Here is a 21,227-nt window from a genome sequence, read left to right on the forward strand (position 1 = left end):
TGAATGGAGAACAAATAAGAGGGAGACAGTGGCAGGGAGGGAGAAAGAAAGTGATCTCATAGCAGAAGACTGGAAATGCTGAATGAGTAATACAAATACTACAGAAGCTCAGAGGAGCTCACTTTAAGTCTGGATGTGCAAAAAGACTTCACAGTGATGAAATTCAAGCTGTGCCATAAAGGATGACTTTGGATAGGCAGAGAGAAGGTGGAAGATAATTCTAAGAGAGAGGGATAGCGTGAGAAAAGGTTCAGAGGCAGAAAAGCATAAATTTCCTTGGGGAAAAGAATGAACAGATCACACTCGCAAGGGTGACGTCGCTATGTCAGGCCATGGCATGAGCTCAACATGGATGCTGGGAGACTTGAATCTCAGGCTAAAACATTTGAGCTTCTCCCACTGGCAACCAGGAGCTACTGAGAATTTAAAATGGAACAACATGATGAAGACAGGGCTTTAAAATGGATTGACAGGGAAGGAGCCTGAAGGCAAGATCAGCAGGGCATCCATGGTGTAGCTGAATGAGAGATGATAAAGCCTGATCCAACGGAGAAGGAAAAAAGGCCTGAGACATTCTGAAGGAAAAATAAGTAGGGCTCAGTAACTAATGGAAAGCAGGAGCGAGTTGGGTATTTGTATCTCTCTCTGCAACAGAACAGAGTATTTACTTTGAAATCCCACATATTTTAAAAGAAGAGAAATTCAAAATTATTTCTCTATTCCGAAAGCTGTGGACTTTAAGTTATTAAGAACAAGAAGATTGAGAATCTGAACTTGAAGCTCTAACAGCCATTTGAAAAGTTTCCCATCTCTTCAGAGGGAAGTGGTAACTGTGGGGAGGCTATCAGCATTGTTAGCTCTTTTGTTTGAGTCAAGACCAATGAGAAACATCACCTAGTTCACATATATACACAATGTTCTTTTTTTTTTAAGATTTTAGTTATTTATTTAAGAGAGAGAGAGAGAGTGCGAGCAGGGGAAGGAGCAGACGGAGACTCTGGAGAAGTAGACTCCCCACTGAGCAGGGAGCCTGACTTCCAGGATCAGACCTGAGTCCAAGGCAGACGCTGAGTCACCCAGGGGCCCCTACCCACACACATTCTGAAGATGGATAATTTAAAATGTAAAGGTCTCTTGTTGATGCCAAACTTACACAGCTACATCATTGTTAAATAAACTTTTCAGTAATAAGTCGAAAAGTAAGGGATTGCGAGAATATATGGTGATAAGGAAACTTAATGATCATCCAGACCAAACCCCTCTGTTTTATAGAAGAAACCGAGAACAGGGGAGTTCTGTTTCCTTTTCACTGAAAATCACAATCAGTGCTAACATCCACATCTCCCTCCTTAAGAATAATGTTCTTTTTTTTTCCATAGCCCTTTCCTCAGCCTCAGTGATTCCATCCTCCTGGGAAATGCTTAGAAGCCAGCAGTGTAGCTGTATCATCTCCAGTTCTAGATTTCTCTTCTGTTTAAATCATTGAGAAGGAAACACAACAGGCAAAAACCACTGGGATGAAATAGAGCTCCTGCTACAAGATGGAGCAATAGTTCAGCCAGCCAGTAGCCAAGAAAGAGCAGAGTGGGACTGAGATGATCAGACTGTAGAACAGAGCTCCAACCTGCGCTTGTCCACATTATCTAGTATTTGATACACTTTAAGAAGAGCAAATGGTCATTCTGGTTCCAAGATGTTGGAGAAAAACAGTCACTGCTATCATCTGACAAACAATGGCTATGTATTGGGAACAGAGCAAGGATTTCAGGAAGGGGCAGATAAGGATCTATCGTGAACTCAAAGAAACTTGGGGCACGTGGCTCGCTCAGTCAGTAGAGTATGCAACTCTTGATCTCGGGGTTGTGAGTTCCAGCCCCATATTGGCTGTAGAGATTACTTAAAAATAAAATCTGTTTTTTTGAAGATTTTATTTATTTATTCATGAGAGAGAGAGAGAGGGAGAGACAGAGGCAGAGGGAGAAGCAGGCCCCCATGTGCGGAGCCCGATGTGGGATTCGATCCCAGGACCATGGGATCACACCCTGGGCCAAAGGCGTAGACGCTCAACCGCTGAGCAACCCTGGCGTCCCATTAAAAGTAAAATTTTTAAAAAGGAAGGAAAGGAAAGGAAAGGAAAGGAAAGGAAAGGAAAGGAAAGGAAAGGAAAGGAAAGGAAAGGAAAGGAAAGAAGGAAGGAAGGAAGGAAGGAAGGAAGGAAGGAAGGAAGGAAGAAAGAAAGAAAGAAAGAAAGAAAGAAAGAAAGAAAGAAAGAAAGAAAGAAAGAAAAAGAAAGAAACTAAAATTCACTTATTCACTTCCAGGATCTGAAAGATACCCTAGCAATTTTGTATTCATGATTTTTTCTTAAAGACATCCCTCAAATTATAGTTTAAGCTCAACAAAACCCCGAAGAATGGAATGTGCTAAATAGTCTAGAGCCTTCTAGAAATGCCTCAGAAGTGTCAGTGACCTGCTCTATTAGCTATTTACAAGTCCAAATGACTAATCTTTGGCCATCCTTTGTATTTATTAAATTATATCAATAAGACTAGTAGAAGAGATAATGTTTAAGTTTTTACAATCTAGGGATGCCTGGGTGGCTCAGCGGTTCAGCGTCTGCCTTCAGCTCAGGGCATGATCCCAGTCCCAGGATCGAGTCCTGCGTCGGGCTCTCTCTGAGGAGCCTGCTCCTCCCTCTCCCTCTGCCTCTCTATCTCTCTGTGTCTCTCATGTATAAATAAATAAAATCTTTTTTTAAAAAAAAAGTATTTACAACCTAAGAAATAGACTTCCTTTTCATCTCAGTATTTAGGAATTCTTTCCTTCTATTTCACTATTAAATTTAAACCATTTCTATTGAATTTATATTTGTGCATAACAATTATAACTTCAGAAGCAGTTGTAAGTGAGATGTTAACTAGAGCTATTTTGTATGTTCATTGCATGTTCATGCTCTGGAAATATGCTTTAGAGGTCAAAACCATGAAAATCTTGATTCTATTTAGATGGAGATTTATCATAATTTGTGAGATACGTCCAGTATGGTTTCACTTTAAAACCACAAATAAAGTTTTAACAATCGGCATTTTTCTTGTCGAGAGGGCTGTGGTCAAACTAAACATTTCTCTGAAGCCGATTAGGTCCTGAGGTTTTGAAATTCAATATTCGGCAAATATAGAACATTGTTTGGCCATAAGAAATAATTAAGAACTCCAGAACTAACGCAACTCTCCGGGGTCTGCCCCTCTTTTCTGATGACCTGATAATTGGACATAACCTCTCTGGTCTCAGGCCCGACCATATCCAAGGCTGGGGCAGAAATATCTTTTGAGGAATTAGGTGACATTATTTTAGGTTTTTACATTAGCAAGTCCTTTGTTTGCTAGCACTCAAGTGATGGAAATTCAAATATTATTAAATGCTGTATTTCTTCTCCTCACCCCCAACTATCCTGAATCCAGAAAAATAGACACATGGTCATTCTGTGAAAACAAAGGAACATTGAACAGTAAATTATACAACAGCCAGAACTGTCCACTGTGTATTCATTCTTGTAACGGGCCGCTGGAGGGTAAATTAGCATATTTAGTTTAAATTCTTATAAAATAGAAATGTGATTGTTTTAGTAGTCTCACAGTTTGCATAGTAACCATCATACTTCATGGATGATCTCACTCAAAATAACACAAAGCTCTGAATAAGGGGAAGGGGAATGTTCTATAAACAATCCAAATGGATTAGGTACCTCTACCGACAAGAGGTATTTAATGAAGTCTAAAATCCACTTTTCCTGTACAAACACAGTGTCACCGTAATCCTATGGACTGTATTTATTTTCTTGGGGCTGAACTCTTTTTTTTTTTCCCCATCCATAGGCCTAAAATAAAATATGCAGAAGTCATTGAATTGTTTCTATAGCATTTTCATTGCTGAAAGGGACCTCCAGAGGTCACCTAGTTCATCCCCATCCCCAGCCAGGACTCTCCCTAATACTGAATATAGCTGTATAGTGATCTGCATTAAGAAAGCTTTTAAAGATCCCTGGGGTTGGTCAAAAAATAGCTAATATTGGCCTGATTCATAGAACATTATACGTATGTCAAAATAGCCACCTTCATCAAGGAAGACATCCATCAGGGTTAAGTGCTAGCAGTAGCTTCAAAAGGAAAAGCTTTATTTTCTCAGTGAAAAGGGTGGTAGATTAAGGAAATGACCCAGCATGTTGGCATTTTGTATGTTTGTTTGTTTGTTTAGGTGTACACTTAATGCTTATCAAAAAGGAAACATCGTCTTGTCAAAGACCACTGCAGGGGAAGCCACGAGGTGGCTGCAAGTAAGCACATGACAAGTCCTGTAACAAGTCCTTTCCAATAGCTACAAAGCTGGGGGTGGGGGTGGGGGTGGGGGGTGCTGTTGTGTCAAACAAGATCTGATTAGCATCAAGTCAATGAGGGGCAGATGGTGAAACATAAGAACAATATTGACAACTTGAAACTACTATTACACTGTATGTTAACGAACTGGAATCTAAATAAAAGCCTTTAAGAAAAAAAGAGAGTGAACCTGTGAAAAACAATAAAAGATTAATATTGACAGACCTGCTTTTTAAGTAATATCTTTTGCCCCTAATTGGCTGAGTTTATTAGCGCTTATAATTTTATTTCTTCAACTCCATTGAAGTGTGGGTGCAGAGGACAGGAATTTAAGTGTAATTTCAATCTTCTAAGACAATCACATCGGGTATCGTAATCCTCCACAACTGTATCCAGACTTCTGAATAATTGGATTTAAAGAATGTAGAATCTAGAAATCTAGCCAAAAGAAGACCTGAGGTTCTTATTTGGATTGTTTGGGGCTTGAAGCCTTTCAGTTGAGCTATAGGGAGATTTTTTTAAAATACAGCTATAGCTATTTATAAGTGAGGGACACGTCCTGCCCTGACAATCGTCCCAAGTATCCACTTGGCTTTGTGTATTAACGTCGCATTTTTCCACATAATATAATTGTAAGGTTGCATAGAAGCCTGTTCAACTGTGTGTGCTTTCGGGGTTAGGAGCTGGGGGCGGGGTGCAGGGGCTAGGTGGAAACAAGCTTAGAGGTTTTTTTTACCACATACCCTCTTGCCAACTGTCAAATGCTGTGCTTTGAAACTTCTTTCAAAGAATTCACTTGGAAGTATTTCATTTTTAAAAACAGAGAGGTACCTCTATGCTCTCTTATTAGGCCGGATGTCAGTCTGGGTTACAGGAAGTGGAAAGCTCTGACTCCTGGCCTCTGCCAGCCTCACTTGTAATTCTTGACTTTGGAAATGGGAAGTCAGCCATTGAGAACTTTTTGATGTGCAGCTGCCTTTCTCAGAGAACACTAGCCAAGTAACAAAATCTTCAGGTTGTCTTTTCCTGTTGTGAGAGCAAGAGACAAAAGAATAAGAAGATCTCTCTGCAGTGTCTTCTTGGCTTTACAACATCCCCACAGTGGACACCTCGCCTTTGAGTTAATGTGCAGTCTACACCTTCACCATAAAACTCAGGCACTTCAGGTACAAGACTGCCTAAGTTACCTGACTCTCTGGCAGAGCAGTTTTTCTTCTCCCTTAAAACCGCTCAGATAGTTGTCCGTTACTTGTGGTTTGTGTACACAACCTGCAAAAAGTGTTATTTTTTTTTCAAGTCACCAATCTAAACCAACTCCCAGAGCAGAATCAAGAAATTCCAAATAGAAGAAACCAAATTAGCTTTTAAGGAAGATCATGCAAATGAAAGTTGTGCAAGGAAAAACAGAGAGTAGCAGATCCTGTAATTTTTATTACAAAAAAAAGTTCACTCTTTACATGCTATGACATCAAATGTCATGTAGAAGTTCATTGCAAGCACACCTCCTTAAAAATATACATACTGTATATATTTACATTCCAGTCTGAGTAACTGGTGTCAAGGTGTAGTTCAGGTTCTAGTGTTCACCCACCCTGTGGATTTGTTTAGCTACTAACTAGACAGCGATTGTATCTTCACTCAGGCACACGAAGAGGTAGAAACTGCTTTTAAAAGAAAAAAAAAAAAGTGGAGTGCAAATGTGAAGATCATCATTGAAGCAGCTCGGCTACATCAAGAAGGCCCTAACTAGCTAGCTTTGGTTATCTCAAGCTGAATACATGTAGTCTGTCCTTTAAATTAAAATCCGAAAAACCTTGGGTAGACGTTCTTCTCAGCACATCGGGGTTTGGCAGAGATCAGCAACTATTGGCTCTGCCCCTCTGCACCAAAGAATTGCATATGACTAAGTTAGGCGACACAGCAGCAGGGCTGGGCTGGCAGTTGGGCACCTTTTCCCTGATAAAACACAAATAATACACAAACAAGCGGCTACAGAGACCTCAAATTGATATCTGGAACCCAGAGGCCCCCTAAGAAACTTGTTTCCCAAGTGAAACCTCTATTAATTTCTGCCCATGCCCACTTCCGTCCCAAGCTGAGCTCAGGAAGTCCGGGCGGGCGTCAGGGGGCCTATGACTTCTGCAGGCCAAGCTTTCTCAGCCTCAGGGCTGAACCTCATGAGGGCTCCTGGGCCTGAGAAGGGCTCCCCGGGTTCTTTCCAGACTTGGTGGTACTGGCTCCTGAGTGGGGGGGCTGGAGGGAAGCCACGGGGCTGTGGGAGGGCAGGAGCCCTTCTCGCTCTCTTTTCTTCTGTTTCATCCTGCGATTCTGGAACCAGATTTTTACTTGGGTATCATTGAGCTGCAAGGAGTTGGCGATCTCGATGCGTCGGGCTCGAGTCAGGTACTTGTTGAAATGAAACTCTTTCTCCAGTTCTGTCAGTTGCTTGGTGCTGAAATTCGTGCGGATGGCGCTGGAGGGGCTGGCGGCTCCGAACTCGGCGGGTCGGCCTGCAGGTACAGACAGGGCGTCAGCGGGGGGCGCGGGGCCCCGGCTCTAGGGGACCCGGGCTCAAGGGCCCGCGCGCCTCCCGGAGCAGCCGGGCACACGCTCCGACGTCGACTGGGGGCTCGCTCGAGGGCAGGCGCCTGGGCCAGCAGCGCCCCGCGAGCGCCCCTGCTCCGTAGGCCCGCGCCCCGCGCCCCGCCCGCGGCCCGCACTTACTTTTCCGAGGGGCGCTCCTCCTCACTTTCATCCACTCGAAGGTGCTCAAGGCGGCGGGGAGGCCGGAGGCGGGCGAGGCCGACGTGGGGTAGGCCCCGGGGCCCGGGGCCGCGGGCTGCAAGGCGGCCGGCTCCCTGAGCCTGGCGGGCGGCCCGGGCTCGCCGAAGGCCGCGTAGTCCACCTGGCCGCTGAGCAGGAGGGCGCCGCCGCCCGAGAAGACCGCCGAGGTGGCGTAGTGGACGCGCGCCCCGCCGTCGCCCGCCGGCCGCCCCAGCGCGCACGGGAGGTCGTAGGCCGCGCCGGGCCCCGGGCAGCCCAGGTCCGCCCCGCCGGCCGCCGCAGGTGCGCCGCCCGCCTCGTAGGCGCCCTCCAGGCTGCAGGGCGCGAAGGCGGGCGCGGCCGGGGGCGGCGCGGCCAGAGGCGCGGGCCGGGCGGCGGCCAGGGGCAGGCAGCCCACGAAGGCGCCGTCGCCGCCGCCCAAGGGGAAGGCGGGCTGCAGGGCCGCGGGCCGGGCGTCGGCGCGGCAGAACTTGGGCGCGAAGCTGAGCACGTCGCCGCCGCCGCCGCCGCCGCCGCCGCCGCCGCCGCCGCACGACACGTACTCCAGGTAGGAGCTCATGGCTGCGGCGCCTCCAACGGCGCGCGCGGGCCGGGGCGCGGACTGCGGAGCGCGGGGCCGGAGCGTGCGGGGCGCGGGGTGCGGGGCGCGGGGTGCGGGGCGCGGGGTGCGGAGCGCGGGGTGCAGAGCGCAGGGTGCGGGGTGGGGAGCGCGGGGTGCAGAGCGCGGGGTGCGGAGCGCGGGGCCGGGCCGCCGCGGGCTGCGCCGCTCCGCCCGCCCTCCTAGCCCAGCTGCCTTCGCCGAGCCATGGCGAGCGAGCCAGAGGGAAATAGTGGCCTAATATAGCGGCGGGGGTGGCCACGTGGCGCCGGCCCGCCAATGGGCGCCCGCCCCGCACGGCCGGGGTCCCGGCTGCACGCGCCTGCCCCGCAGCCAACTTCGCCCGACCTGCGGGCGGCGGCGGCCCAGCGCCCCCGGGCCCGGGGAGACCGGCGCGGCCCCGGGGCGGGCGGGGCGCGAGCGCGGGACGCCGGCTCCGGGACCGGCACCGACGGAGCGGCGGGAGAGCGGCGGGGCTGGCCGCTGGGTGAGGACCAGAGCTTAGAGCGGGAGAAGCCTGTTCTTCTGGATGGGGGGGGGGGGGGGGGGGCCTCACCCTTGGGCTGCGGACCTGGGCACTAAGCTGGGGACTGGGGCCCCCGTGGGGACCGCCCGTAGCCTTTGTCCCCCCTCCCCCCCCCCCCAGTCCCCTGCGCTTGCGGGTTTTCCTGGCGCTCGAGTTCTCCCTCTCCTAAACCGGGAGCACAGGCTTGACTGTCCCTCGTTCTGTCCCTCCTTCCGATTCGGGGGACGAAGTTGTACGCCCTGGGGGCCGCGTACCTGGGGCGGCACAAAATCCCCGCGTTTGGACTAGATTTGCACGTTACTTCGCAGCGTTGCCTTCAGTTCGCGTCCCTTCCATGTGTGGCGGCGTGACTGGTGCGTGTCGGGGCGCCAGGTTCGGGTTTGGGCAAGAGATGGGGGTTCCGCCTTGGGGGGGGCTGCACCAGATGCCCCCCTCTGCCTAGGCTGCCGGAGTAAGGAATGTGCCCGCGGGGGTGGGGGGGACGCTGGCACCCGCCCCAAGGCTGCGCACTTCGCTCCGGGCGCTTGGCTCCAGCGCGCCAAGGCTTCCCAGGGACCGGTCAGATCTCAGAGGTTTGGACGGGCTTGTACCTCGAGGCAATTAAAGCTTCTGTTCCATCAGATAAGTGCTGCGTCGTCTCTTGCGAGTGAAATGTGAGGGCTCACAATGTTAATGGGCTCACGTCTTTCCCTTGATAATATGGTTTTGTTTTACTGAGCGTAGAGAGACGGGAAATAAAAGTGCAACTGGCGCAGGAAATGAAGAGTAGAAGGGTTACGAAGACAAGCTTTGCGTTGACAAACTTCCCAACTTCCTCCAACATTTCTTGTAATGCTTTCCTCTTTGGGGCCGTAGGAAAATAACAAATTAAATAAATAAACGGTATTTACACACAGCAGTCATGAAAGAGTGGTTTCCTAAAACTGTGTGAATAGGGTCTACTCTTGGCTTATTCAAGTGCCCTTGAGAATTTGATCTGTTAGAGCCTCTTAGTTATGGTGACAGAGGTTTTATTATTGTTTTACTGATCCACTTGTCATGAAAGAGCGATTGAGGCTTTCCCTAAAATTCCACTTCCAGGAAGCCTGGAAAGTCGGAGCCATCACAGTCGGGGGAGCCAGTTCCTTACTGGGATGTGAACTTGTGAATAAACAAAGTCACACCAAAAGTGTTGCGGGTGAAGCTGAAGTTGAGCCAAGGTGAGGAAGGGGTAGGTAGAGAGGACACACCTAGGGATGAGCACAAAGCTAACAGGTCCGGGGTTCCTACACTTCTGGATTTCTTGGATTTGATTGGGAAACAGAATCCTGTGCTGAAAATCAGCGCTTCACACTTGATGTTGCTACTTTCAGTTTGCTCCTATGGCCAATCAGATGACAAAGCTCCTAAGTAGTTTTTTTAAAAGGAAAAAAATAGAGGCTCTTTTTTAGCTTCCTGATCAGGAAATGGGAGAGCTAGCTCAGCCTTCATATGTAGAAGCATTTCTTTGCCGTTTCCCATTCTGGGCTCTTAATACAAAAATATCAGCAACTCAGATGCTGCTGAGTTCACATAACACCTCACTCACCCCTGACTAGACTTTAGTAGCCAATTTTTACCAGCATAATGGCCCAGTGAGCACACTCCTATCTCAAAATCATAGGTCTTCTCTCAAAAGGTGCCCATTTAATCACAGCTCCTAGGCCTAGAGTCCCCAGCAGGTCAGGAAGGGGGATAGCCTTGTAAACCTCTCTGGAGAAGACATCACCTGGCTGCAACTCAGGATGTAGGGCAGAAAATCCAGACTGATTGGCAAGTCTGACCAAAACCTATCAAGGGTTTTGCTCTAAGGTTTCAGAAGAAACAGGCAGCCTTCGCAGCTTGGCAAACTTCATTGCGAAAGGGACTGGGGTTTTCCTGCTAAGCGTTTAGGGCAAAGGTTGGGTTCTTGCTGTCACAATTAAGCATTGACTTTGATGTACCCATAAGCTGTCCACACTATTTCCCTGAAGCAAAATTTTGGAGATTGAACTTCTGCTGGTGGAAGAAAATGTCTTAAAAGGGAGAAAGATTTTTTTTTGAATTGTGTTGTTTTGTTTTCAAAACTATGGGTGAGAGTGGGTGGGTGGGTGGGTTGTTCAGTATTTTTTCAGACCCAGTTGCAGGTCTCTGATGATCGCTACATTCTGTTCATTCTCTTTACTCCCTTTAATCTCTCAGGCTCATATCCTATATCATATCCTATATCTTGGGGCCCAGAGCTGCTATCTCCACTCCTGGGCTGGTTCTTGACTTGCTCAGATTAGAGTCAAGACTCTTGTTACCTCACACTGAGATTCAACATTTGCCAAAGACCTACTGTGTAAGAACATTTTATTAGGGGAGGTCTAGGCTACAAAAATAAATGAATATATATATATATACACACACACACACTAGGGATTCATTACTGGCACAGGTCACAGCTATATTATAAATCTACTCCAGAAGAATCTGAATCTATAATTTTCTAAGGAGAGATTGGAAGATATTATTGGAGGAAATGTATGGAGAAGGATGTAAACATAGGATACCTTGAATACCTTTAATGTTTGTCTCAGGGTATAAGAGAAATGTCTTACTAATTTTATTGCTTGTTCAAGTCGTGAATTCCCAAGGGTCACTTGGCCTGCTAGGTCCTGGTGCTGTGAGTTCTCAGCAGGAGGTGACAGCAGAGGGGCCTGATTGCCAGGTTGTGTTTGATGTAGGAATGCTTTGAAATCTCTCCCATACTGCTAACCAAGGCAGCCACCCCCACCCCTGCCCCATAACAACCTTTGTCTCTCATTCCAACAACAAGCTTTTTTTCTTGCAGACAGAAGGCAGAAGTGATGGAAGGATGGCACTCTGGTCTTCTGTGTGTTTACAGTTTTTCCTAAGAAGTCTCGTGCAACCCTTCTATACAAGCCTCATCATGTCACCCCCTTGGAGATGTTTTGAGCACATGCATACTCTTGGCCCCACAGCCCCCAAGGATAGAAAGGCTCTTGCTTGTTGAGGTGAAAAGCAGGCGGGGCGGTGGGCTTTTCTCTTAAGTAAGATTTGTAGTTCTCTGCAGCAGTCTTCAATTTTCCCATAATGGAAGTGGGGGTGAAAGAGATCCCAAGGACTAACATGAGCCTCCCTGAGGAAAACGGTTTAGAGTGCTGTGCCTTTCCCCGAGAGTTTTGTGAAAGCAAGGCTCCCCTTGCTTGGGACACAGTAAACAGACAAGAAATGTTTGATGGACAGAATGGTGTGTTCTTACCATGACTAATATTGGCTAAAGGATATCCTTAGATTACTGGCTCCCAAAACCACTTCATGAGGGTAGGAATCATAATAGAAGCTTCTTTAAATGTGCAGGGGCCTGAGCCCACGCAAGAGATTTTCACCCAGTGTATCTGTCTCCAGTAGGCGTTTCAGTAAGCCTCATGGGTGATTCTAAAGCAAGGTTCTTTGGAACCATACTTTGAGAATTTCTGCTTCAGAGTGGGGTGGGCAATGTGTGGAGAGAGGGGTGGTTCTGTGGGAAGGGCCTTGACCAGCACTGTGAGAGCTCCTGGCTAGCTGGAACATGAGTCTGAACAAGGTTGAGAAGCCTGTTGGGTGGTAGGGGCGGAGAATGTCACGGCCAAACCTAAGTCTAGTCGAGGTGAAGTTTCATAAAATATCCTTAAGTAGTAGTCAGTAGGAGTTTCCCCAGTTTTGCTGACAAAATAGTGCTTTGCAGAGACCTGGCTTCTGCTCCTTTCCGCTTTCCTAACTCGGCTTTGAGGATGCCGGTGAGATAATAAATGAAAGGGTTTTGTCTATCCCAGTCTCCCCAGAGAAAATTCAGAGTGGTTTTGAGGTAATGGAAAGAAGGAAGAGGTAGGAATGGGGGGTGGGGAGGGTCTCAAGAGGGAGGAGCCAACTCTTCTTTCCTTCCACCTCTCCCAAATTATCTGGAATGAGTATTTGAGCTCCAGGGACCCAGAAGGGATGAAATGTCCCTTGCCTAAGCTGTAACTCTTTCTTTGGTTAAAGATGGGCCTATCATATCATAAAACGTCAGTGCAAGAAGGCCCCTTAGAGGTAAGTGACACTGAACCACTCATTTTAGAGAGGAAGTCACTTTACTCAAAGGTTAAAAGACAAAACCATCCTGCAAAAAATGAGGGTCTCCTGACTGTCTGCAGTCGGCTGCCTGTCCACAGCCTACAAAGAGGGAAGAGTAAAGCAGCCCCTCCTCCACACTGTGGTGTCCTCCATCACAGCCAACAGAGCAGTGTTCAAGGAGACACCCTTTTTCTGGGAGACCATACAGCTGGTGTGGCTGACTGGGAAGCCTGCTGCCCTCTCTTTGCAGTTTGTTTGCTAAAATTGTGCTCCAAACTTCTGAGGGCCCACCTTGAGCCACTCCTGAAAGAGAAGGCAGAGATGGATCTGGGTCCTCACCTCCTCCAGCAAGCAAGAGTAGAGGATCCCTTCATCTCCCGCTGAGCTTGATCCCTGGGGGATCAAAACCAGAAGTGTCCCTAGAGTAATGTAACTGGATAGTACAAAGTTAGCACAAGTGTGAACACACACAGGTACACCCAGGCCAGTTACATTTGTACTAATCTCTCTCTCTCTTTCTCTCTCTTTTGCACCTTTATCTTTTTAAACAGGTAACATATTTAAATTTATGTGGTGCAAAATTCAAAGGTATGCAGTGGTGTACCACGATGCTATGCAGTGGTGTACCACGATGGTATGCAGTGAAAACCTTTCTCCCATCCCTGTCCTCAGCCACCTAGTTCCCCTTCACTAGTTATTAGTTTCTTGTATGTCTTGCCGGAGATACTTCATACGTCTCCATCTATCTATAAATTCCCCCACAATTTTTACATAAATGATAGCATATTAGGTAGACTCTTTTGCCCCATGGTTTCCCTCCTATCGTACCTTGAAGATCATTTCATAGAAGTGCCTACAGAACTTCCTGGTTTATTTTTACAACTTCATGCTGTCCTGTACCCATGTACCACAATTTATTTAACTAATCCTCTTCAATAGGTATTTAGCGTATTTTCAGTCTTCTGCTATTACAAACACATGTTCAAGTTTTTGACCTATAGAAAAATTCCCAGACATGGAATAACTGAGTCTAAAGGATGTGCACTGGCAATTTTGATACAAATTGCCATATGGCTCTCCTTAGAAGTGCATCAATTTATACTTCTACTGGCAACATAGGAGAATTCCTTTTACCTCATACCCTTGCCATCTCAGTGGGGTAGTAAAATTTTTTATTTTTGCCAATCCAATAAGTAGAAAATAATACCTCTTACTGGGCAGCCCAGGTGGCTCAGCGGTTTAGCGCCGCCTTCGGCCTGGGTTGTGATCCTGGGGACCCGGGATCGAGTCCCACGTCTGGCTCCCTGCATGGAGCCTGCTCCTCCCTCTGCCTGTGTCTCTCCCTCTCTCTCTCATGCTCTGTGTCTTTCATGAATAAATAAATAAAATCTTCATAATAATAATAATACCTCTTACTTACCCTTAGAGCACCTCCAAAAATGCCATTCTTCATCTTGTTTGATCCTTTCATAATTCTATTTTACAAATGTAATATGACACAGAAAAGATAAACTACTTGTTGTCATCATGCCCAATGTAAATAGCCAAGGTCAGATGTCCAACACTCTTTCCTCTACACTGCACTGTGTCACAAGGAAGCCTAAGGAGGTTCAAAGAGAGTGGGTGGCTTCAAGCATTCCCTGAAAGACACAGGATATAAAAAAAGCTTTCTGACATCTGCTAAGAGGCCTCCTCTTTAGTGGTTTGATACCAGGACCACATTTCTGCACGTGTCCCTGGAGAGGACCCTCCGGAAGCGGAGGAGCTCTAATTAGCAATATGATCTGACCTAGTCCTAAGCATTAGCTTGGATTCAATATCTGGGAAGCAGTAGGGTGTTGTTTTTAATTTTCCTGAGACCTATTTCTCACTGGCCACCCAGGATCTAAATATTGATCAGCATGGTGTGAGCGAGAGGATGTTTTCCCTAGGTTTTAGCTTTGCATAGGACACTCACTTGGACCTGGTGAGGGTAATACCTAATGCAGGCGTGTGTGTGCACACACACACACACACACTCACACACACAAATGGTAAACTCCTGAGGTAGACATCGAAGTAGACATCTGTTTCACTGGTGATGAAACTGAAGGCCAGAAAAATGAAGTGAATTGTTTAGGGTCATACAGTGTATCGGTTAGCAAAGCAGAAAACACAATGTAGACCTACCACTGAATTCCTCAGTATCCCCTGCAAAGTCTTCTCTTCCCCAGCCTGCATTCATTTTGGTGAATGACCAGAGTACCTGGCTCAGGCTCTCTAAATAGAAACCTAGGGATTAGCATTCATAACTCCTTTCACTCATCCAGTTATCACTAAGTCCTGTGAATTTGTCCTCCTGAATGTTTTTCCTCTTTATCCTCATTACCTTAGTTCCTTTCTCTGCTAGATTACTGCAGCAGAGAGAGGAACTTTTTTCCTTCCCTCCTATTTCTGCTTTCTCCAGTGACACACAGTATCCCAAAGAGCAAGCTTCCTAAATAGATAACCTCACAACCCAGCTTAAAACTTTCAGTGGCTACCTACTGTCTACAGATTAGGTCCAGTCTCCTTTCCATGGACCCCATGCAACTTTTCTTTCCAGCCAGATGCTCTACTCCAAATGATTCTTCTTTTTTTTTTTAAGATTTATTTAATTTATTTATTTATGATAGTCACACACACACACAGAGAGAGAGAGAGAGAGAGAGAGAGAGACAGGCAGAGACATATGCAGAGGGAGAAGCAGGCCCCATGCACCAGGAGCCTGACGTGGGATTTGATCCTGGGTCTCCAGGATCGCGCCCTGGGCCAAAGGCAGGCGCTAAACCGCTGCGCCACCCAGGGATCCCCCAAATGATTCTTCTTGTTCCGGGTCCAGACCTTGCTCTTTCTTCCCTCCTTGCTTTGCATGTGCTGCTCTCTGTGCCTGGTACATCCCTCCTTCCTTCCTAAAAAACCTCATACTTCAGGAACCCAAATTCACCTCCCCTGAGAAGTTTTTTTTTTTTTTTTTTGACAGTGCAGTGGTGATAGTGGCTTTCTTTTTATTCCAGGAACATTTTGACCACACTTGTGTTACAGCATCTGTCATGCTGTTTTAGGATTCTTTTTCTCCCCCAGTAGATCAAAGGGCACACACTATTAGTGACTCATTTTTATAGCTCAGAGCCCAGCACCGCGCACGCAGGAGCTGTTCAGTAGGTGCTGCTGAAAGGCAAGGGAGAGAGGGACAGGCTCCAAGCCAAGGACAACAGGACCAGTATTTTAATCGCTTAATGAGTTCAGAACACTTTGCGAGGCTTAATGCTTCAGCTTATTATCTATGTAAAGCAAAATGATAATAGAACATCTCTCCAAAGCCAGCTAATTTCCACCCAATGGATGCTGAAAGAGAAGAGGGAAGGGGGGAGCTGGAAGTTTCTGTCTTTCAAGGGTTCTTTCCTATAGGCTGAGGCAACACTTCACTAACTCCAGAAACTTCTCAGCTGATGTCACTCAGAAAAAGAGTAAAAAGGGGGGTAGCCTGGAACTTTCTTAGAATTTACCAAGAGGACTACAAGTACCACTCAAGAGAGGGTGTATGAATGCTGCACCACCCACTTCCCACTTCCCCAAGCCCTCCTGCGCTAGAGGCTCTAATGCTAATGACCCTCCCCGCCCCGCCTCCCCAGGCTGCTGCGCGCCGTTTTCAGTCCATCCTTTGATGCTATTTCTAAAATGAACCCCAAAAGAGCTGAAATAAAAATACTCCAGTCCTTCTGTCACAGCAGAACAGAGGAGAGGCGTATCATTGTGGTTGGTATTTTAAGTGTATTTTTTATTGTCCTTTTTATATGGCATTCAAGTTGAGTTCCAAGTTCAACCGTCCAAGTGTTACCCTGCCTCCTCCCACACGAATTACTTCTGCAGGTGAAGGAGACGAGCCAACTAGCTCCGCCCCGTTCCCCGAAGCCTAGTCTCCCGGGAATCTTTTTAAAAATCCCCACACAGTGTCTGCGAAGGCCTCCCGCCCAGCGGGACTCGGCTGCTTCTGGCTAGGGCGAGGTGAGCGGCCCTTTCTGGGCGTGGGGAGCGTTAGGGGGCGGCGGGCTGGGAGGGAGCAGGTGGGGCGGGCCCGGCAGGTCCCCCGCGGTCCGGGGGCGGGGCCGGCGTGTCGCGCCCTCCGCGGCTCCCCGCGTGCCCGCGTCTCCCCTGCTTGCGGCTTCTGGTCGGCTCGCAGCTGGCCCCGACTCGCTCCGAAGTGGGAGGAACGGCTGTCGAGCGGGAAGTGCACCCCGGGTGATTGATGAACCCTTAACGGGACCAACCTCTGCCGCCGCCGCCGCCGCCGCGCACGCGCACGGGCCCCCGCCCCGCGGGCCGGGTAACTCACACCCCCCCCCCCCCGCCCCCGGGAGCTCGGGGCCGCAGGCCCGGGGGGCGCGGAGCGGGCGCGCGCCTCTCGAGCCTTTGTGCGGCGCGGCCGCCGGGGCGCCCGGGGGAGGCGGCGGCTATTGTTCCCCGCGGGGGAGGGGGCGCTGCGGCTCCCCGGCGGGTCCCCGCGGCCCGGGACGGGCGGGGGCTTCCTTTGTGTGCGCTGCGCCCGCGACGGGAAGGGCGCGTCGCTGCCGCCCGGGGGCCGCGGCCGAGGGAGGCTGGTGGCGGCTCCGCCACGGCCTGGAGCCCAGCGCCGCCGACCGCGTCCCCGCGCCGCGCTCGCGGAGGAGGCGGAGGGACGTGGTGTGGGTAGGGCAGCGCTTGGAACAATAGAGCCATCAAAGGGCCCTCTCCGCGTCTCCGCGGGAGTCGGCGACGCTCTCCCCCCTCGGTCGGAAAGGCTCAGGCCCAACAGGTCCCCTTGGCCTGCTGCTCGGCCTGCCTCCCCAGTGGAAACCCTTCATCAGTACCGCCAGGGTTCTCCGGGAATCCTGATGTAAATTCAAGTCTCCTCCTGGGGCTCCTACTAATGTTAAAATCCTATTTTCATTATTTTCCAGATATTGTTCTCCCGTACATATGATCCAGACTAGCTCCAGGAGCCAGTCAAGAGATTTTGCCACAGGATCTAGGACATAAGGATTTACCTCCTATCACCCACCTTGCAGATCTCCTAGGGACCTTTCGCCGCCTTCTGCTGCAAATGATTGGACATCCATTTGCATTTCCTCTTCCATCATGTGGGGAAACCTTTTGTTTACTGTGCTCCAGGCTGGACCTGGCCTGAAAGTGGGTCCTTGAATTACCTTTGTACTATTCCAACTTGCCAAGGTGGTTTTGAGACCTGAGGGCCGTATTCAAGCATGGGCGTTAGGCCAAGTATATATGTAATCCATATGGTACCAACGGTGGGCCCCAAAGATAACAGCATCTGTAGCTGGACCAGAAGACAAGCTACGATGAAAACTAAGATTTCATCCTCTGTGATGATCTTCTCCACCACCAGCACCACCAATGCAGTAAGTACAAGTAAGTACAGAGGATTCACCTACTGTCCTTTTTTTTTTTTTCTTCTTCTTCTTCCTCTCCATCCAGGCCCTCTGCAAGAGAGATCTAAGTGAGCTAGTCCTAAGAGGTGGTGAGAGTATGGCTGGTGACTCAGTCTCAGCTCTCTGTGTCCAAAGTGTCTAAGGATAAGTCTGCTCACCCAGTTGCAGTGCCCCAAAGTGACGAGGCTGTAGGCCTGTGGGGACTGGGGTCTTCTGGCCCTCTTTGTATTTTTATTTAATACTCACATACTTTTGTTCATCCTGTTTTTTTTTTTTTTTTCTTACAGTTCCTGAAAGAAGGACCAAAGTAATGCCAAGAACCCCCAGATGAAGAGGACCTTCCTGGATCTGTAACTGGGATTATTTAATCAATTTTGTACTTCAAGAGAAAGTTTCCACTAATTCTGAGGATAAAGCCAAACAGGCCTGACAGTCCCTTGAGTACTGACAGTGTAAACAAGCTTCTGGCTTCCCCAGGTCGAGCAGAGAAACACTTTTCATTAGAATGTTGGGTTTCTTCTTTGTTATTCAAACATACACCCACACATATCCTCTTCACCCTGGCTAATGAAAAACCTCAACAGATGGAGAGCCTAGGCTCCCCAGACTTATGGCTGAGGAGATGCACTTCCTTCAGTGTGGGTTGGCTGGTACAGAATGGGGGAGGGAGAAGAAATGAGTAGCTGGTATAGGTAATCACTATCTTTTAATACTCCTTACAGATAGAAATTCGAAAAATCCTGTTCAGCAAGGTTAGCAGCCTGTGAGGCCTCGGAAGCCAATTTGGCTGATGTGTCTCTAATAGGGACTAGGCTTGGGGCGGCACCAGGGGGAAAGGACTCACTCCATATTCTCTCTCTCTCTCTCTCTCTCATTTGAAAGCCTGTACAAAGAAATGGTACAAATGGATGGTTAACTTAATGATTCATCAGAGGCGGATTTTTCTCTGTCAGGTCCCTGGACGAGGCTGAGGCCTGAAAGCCAGGAGGCAGAACATTTACTTAGCGCCCTTTCTTACTGCCTTTGGGGGGAGGGGGGCCGGACTACTCTGCAGATCGTTCCTCTGCGACTTCCCCATACTCCCGGCCAGCTCAGTTGGGTCCCTCTACCCCCTCGGGCTGGATCCTGAGTTTCTCCCGGTGGCCAGGGCAAGCTCGCCCTCAGCCTGTCTTTCCCCGCCCCCACCTCCCATTCTGCAGTGGGCCATCCGTGCAGCCTCCTCTCCACCCTGCTTTAATTCAACTGCCGGGCCGTTAGAACAACCAGGGGCTCCCAAAAGGCTGCCACCACCTTGCACGGGCCTGGGCTTCAGACTCCAAGCCTCAGGAGGCTCCCCCCAAACCTCCGTGGCCCCTCCCCTCCCCCACTCTACCCATCAGCGGTCTCCATAGGAGAAAAAGAGCTGAGCAAGGCCTGAGCCAGAGCGCCGCTTCCTCCCTCGGAGCGGCGGACGAGGTCAGCCTCCCGGAGGCCGATGCCCGAGAGGAGGCCCAGCCCGTGCTCCCCTCCCGGCCTAGGCCCCGCGGCGCGCAGCCCCCGGGAAGCTGCGCGCACAAAGGCGCCGCCGCTGCTGGAGGGCCGGGCTGCGGCTCTGCCCCGAGCGCCCTGCACCCGCAGCCTCGAGGCCTCGGGGCGCCCCCGTCGCCCCCTCCCCGCCGTGAGCCCGCCTCGGGCGGAAGCCCCGGGCTGGGGTGGAGGCGCCCCTCCGCCGCCAACCTGCCCCTTCGCGCCGCGAGGCGCCCCCCCCCCGGGCCGCGCTCCCCTCCCCTCCCCCACGCGCTCTCCCCGCCGCTCGAGGGCCGCGAGGGGGAGGCGGGAGCCGCCGGCGCTGCAGCAGCTATTGTGACCTTCCGCCGCTGCCGCGCGGGAACCCAGCGCGAGCGAGCGCGCGGCCGGCGGGGGAGGGGCGGCTGTGCGTGCAGACCTCGGGGTGCGGGGCGGGGGGCGGCAAATAAATAAAGGTTTGCAACCTTGGGCAGTTGGGCGCTTCAGAGGGCGTTCGGTTGTGTTTAGACTCCGGTGCTTCCTAACGCTAATTGCAGGCTCAAAAGGAGCAGAATTTATGGCGAAGGCCAAGGCGGCTTGTTTATAATTTATGAAGTTTTAAATGGCTGAGCCGCGGGCCCCCCTCTCGCCCCGGCCCGGGGCCGCGCGGGAAGCGCCGACCCAGACTCACCACCGCGCCCCCCTCCCCGCGCCGGGAGCCGCCGAGTGTGCCCATCACATGACACTCACGCCAATGGCAGCAAAGAATCCGAGCTATTCTCAGAAGCCTCGGGAAACCTTTCCCCAAAGGTGAGAGAAAGCCGATTTGTCCCAAGCGACCCCCCCACCACCACCTCATCAGAGAGGGGTGCCTCTGGGCCACCGCCCCGAGAGGGAGCCCCCAACCCCGCACTTGTTTGGAGCCTCAGTGTGGGAGGAGGCTGGTGGCAGCCGGCCTAGACACCGTTTACTGTCTAATCCATGAAACCCTAAGCCGCAGATGACACTTGGGGCCTTTGCAGACACCCGCAGACTCAGCAGATACTCCTGCGGTAACACACCGCGCTGGAAAACGCCTGGAGCCATAATGCATTATGTATTTTTATTATTATTTATGGTAGGAAGAGGAGATGAGGGAAAACCGGGCTGAATCTAAACAGCCTGATAATTCATCTATTTAATATTTAGCCAGTTAAGAAAGGTTGTTGTAATCCCTGCAAGGCAGCAAGCTCTTCTCTGACTTCCCTAATAGCTTAAAAAATAATTTCTTACAAGACAATTAGAAATTCTGCCTATCGATGCAAATTTCATAGAAAACAATTTTAAGCCTTGAAAGTGGGTAAAATATCCCTTCAGTTGAAGTCATTTATTCTGTTGATACACTTCTACAACATGTATACTCTAAACCTGCTCAGATAAAGTGAAATTTTAGCAAAAGGATAATCCCCTCCCACCCCCAACCTAACATGCCATTTTAAAAACAGCACAAAGGAACAAGGAAACTAGATATTATTGGAGCCATCATTATTTAGCGAAACACAAACATCCAAATAGAAACGATTGTTGTTCCACCAGAAGATTAGAAGTTAAATTATTTCCACACAATGGGAATTTCACCTCGTGTCACCGGGGATGTAGTAGGAGTTGCATTATTTGTCAGACCAAATAGAGATGCGTGGGCAGACTTTGCTGAAATACAAAAGAATTGAACCTTATCTGAAGGCGCTTTCCAAGTGTCTCCTGATAGAGGAGCGGGTGGACGTTGTCCGCCCCTAGCTAAAGCCACACTAATATTTACAAAATGGATATTAACCCTTGAAGACATTTTTTGCCCGTTTTGTACAAAGAAACAGGAATAAACAAGGTGTTTGTACTTGTTATGTTCCATTAATGAAACTTTTATTACTTTACATCGC

General features: G+C 49.5%; 1 protein-coding gene and 1 long non-coding RNA gene across 6 annotated transcripts; one reads left to right on the forward strand and one right to left on the reverse strand.

Moving 5' to 3' along the window:
- Positions 1–5,784: 5,784 nt before the first annotated feature.
- On the reverse strand, positions 5,785–7,716 carry HOXD1 (homeobox D1). Its single transcript, XM_072811527.1, has 2 exons — positions 7,098–7,716; positions 5,785–6,883 (listed from the first exon to the last, which is right to left on the reverse strand). The coding sequence occupies exons 1-2, from the start codon at positions 7,714–7,716 to the stop codon at positions 6,549–6,551; spliced, it is 954 nt and encodes a 317-aa protein (XP_072667628.1). The 3' UTR covers positions 5,785–6,548.
- A 413-nt stretch (positions 7,717–8,129) lies between these two features.
- Positions 8,130–18,735, forward strand: LOC140624539 (uncharacterized). Of its 5 annotated transcripts, none has more exons than XR_012024013.1 (3): positions 8,130–8,242; positions 17,338–17,796; positions 18,114–18,735. It is a non-coding gene; the product is annotated as an uncharacterized lncRNA (long non-coding RNA). The 5 variants fall into 5 exon arrangements; XR_012024011.1 differs by lacking the exon at positions 8,130–8,242 and adding an exon at positions 16,249–16,405; XR_012024014.1 differs by lacking the exon at positions 8,130–8,242 and adding an exon at positions 16,495–16,639.
- The last annotated feature ends 2,492 nt before the right edge of the window (positions 18,736–21,227 follow it).

The sequence above is a fragment of the Canis lupus genome, chromosome 34 (genome assembly GCF_048164855.1).
Source record: "Canis lupus baileyi chromosome 34, mCanLup2.hap1, whole genome shotgun sequence".
Lineage (NCBI taxonomy): Eukaryota > Metazoa > Chordata > Mammalia > Carnivora > Canidae > Canis > Canis lupus.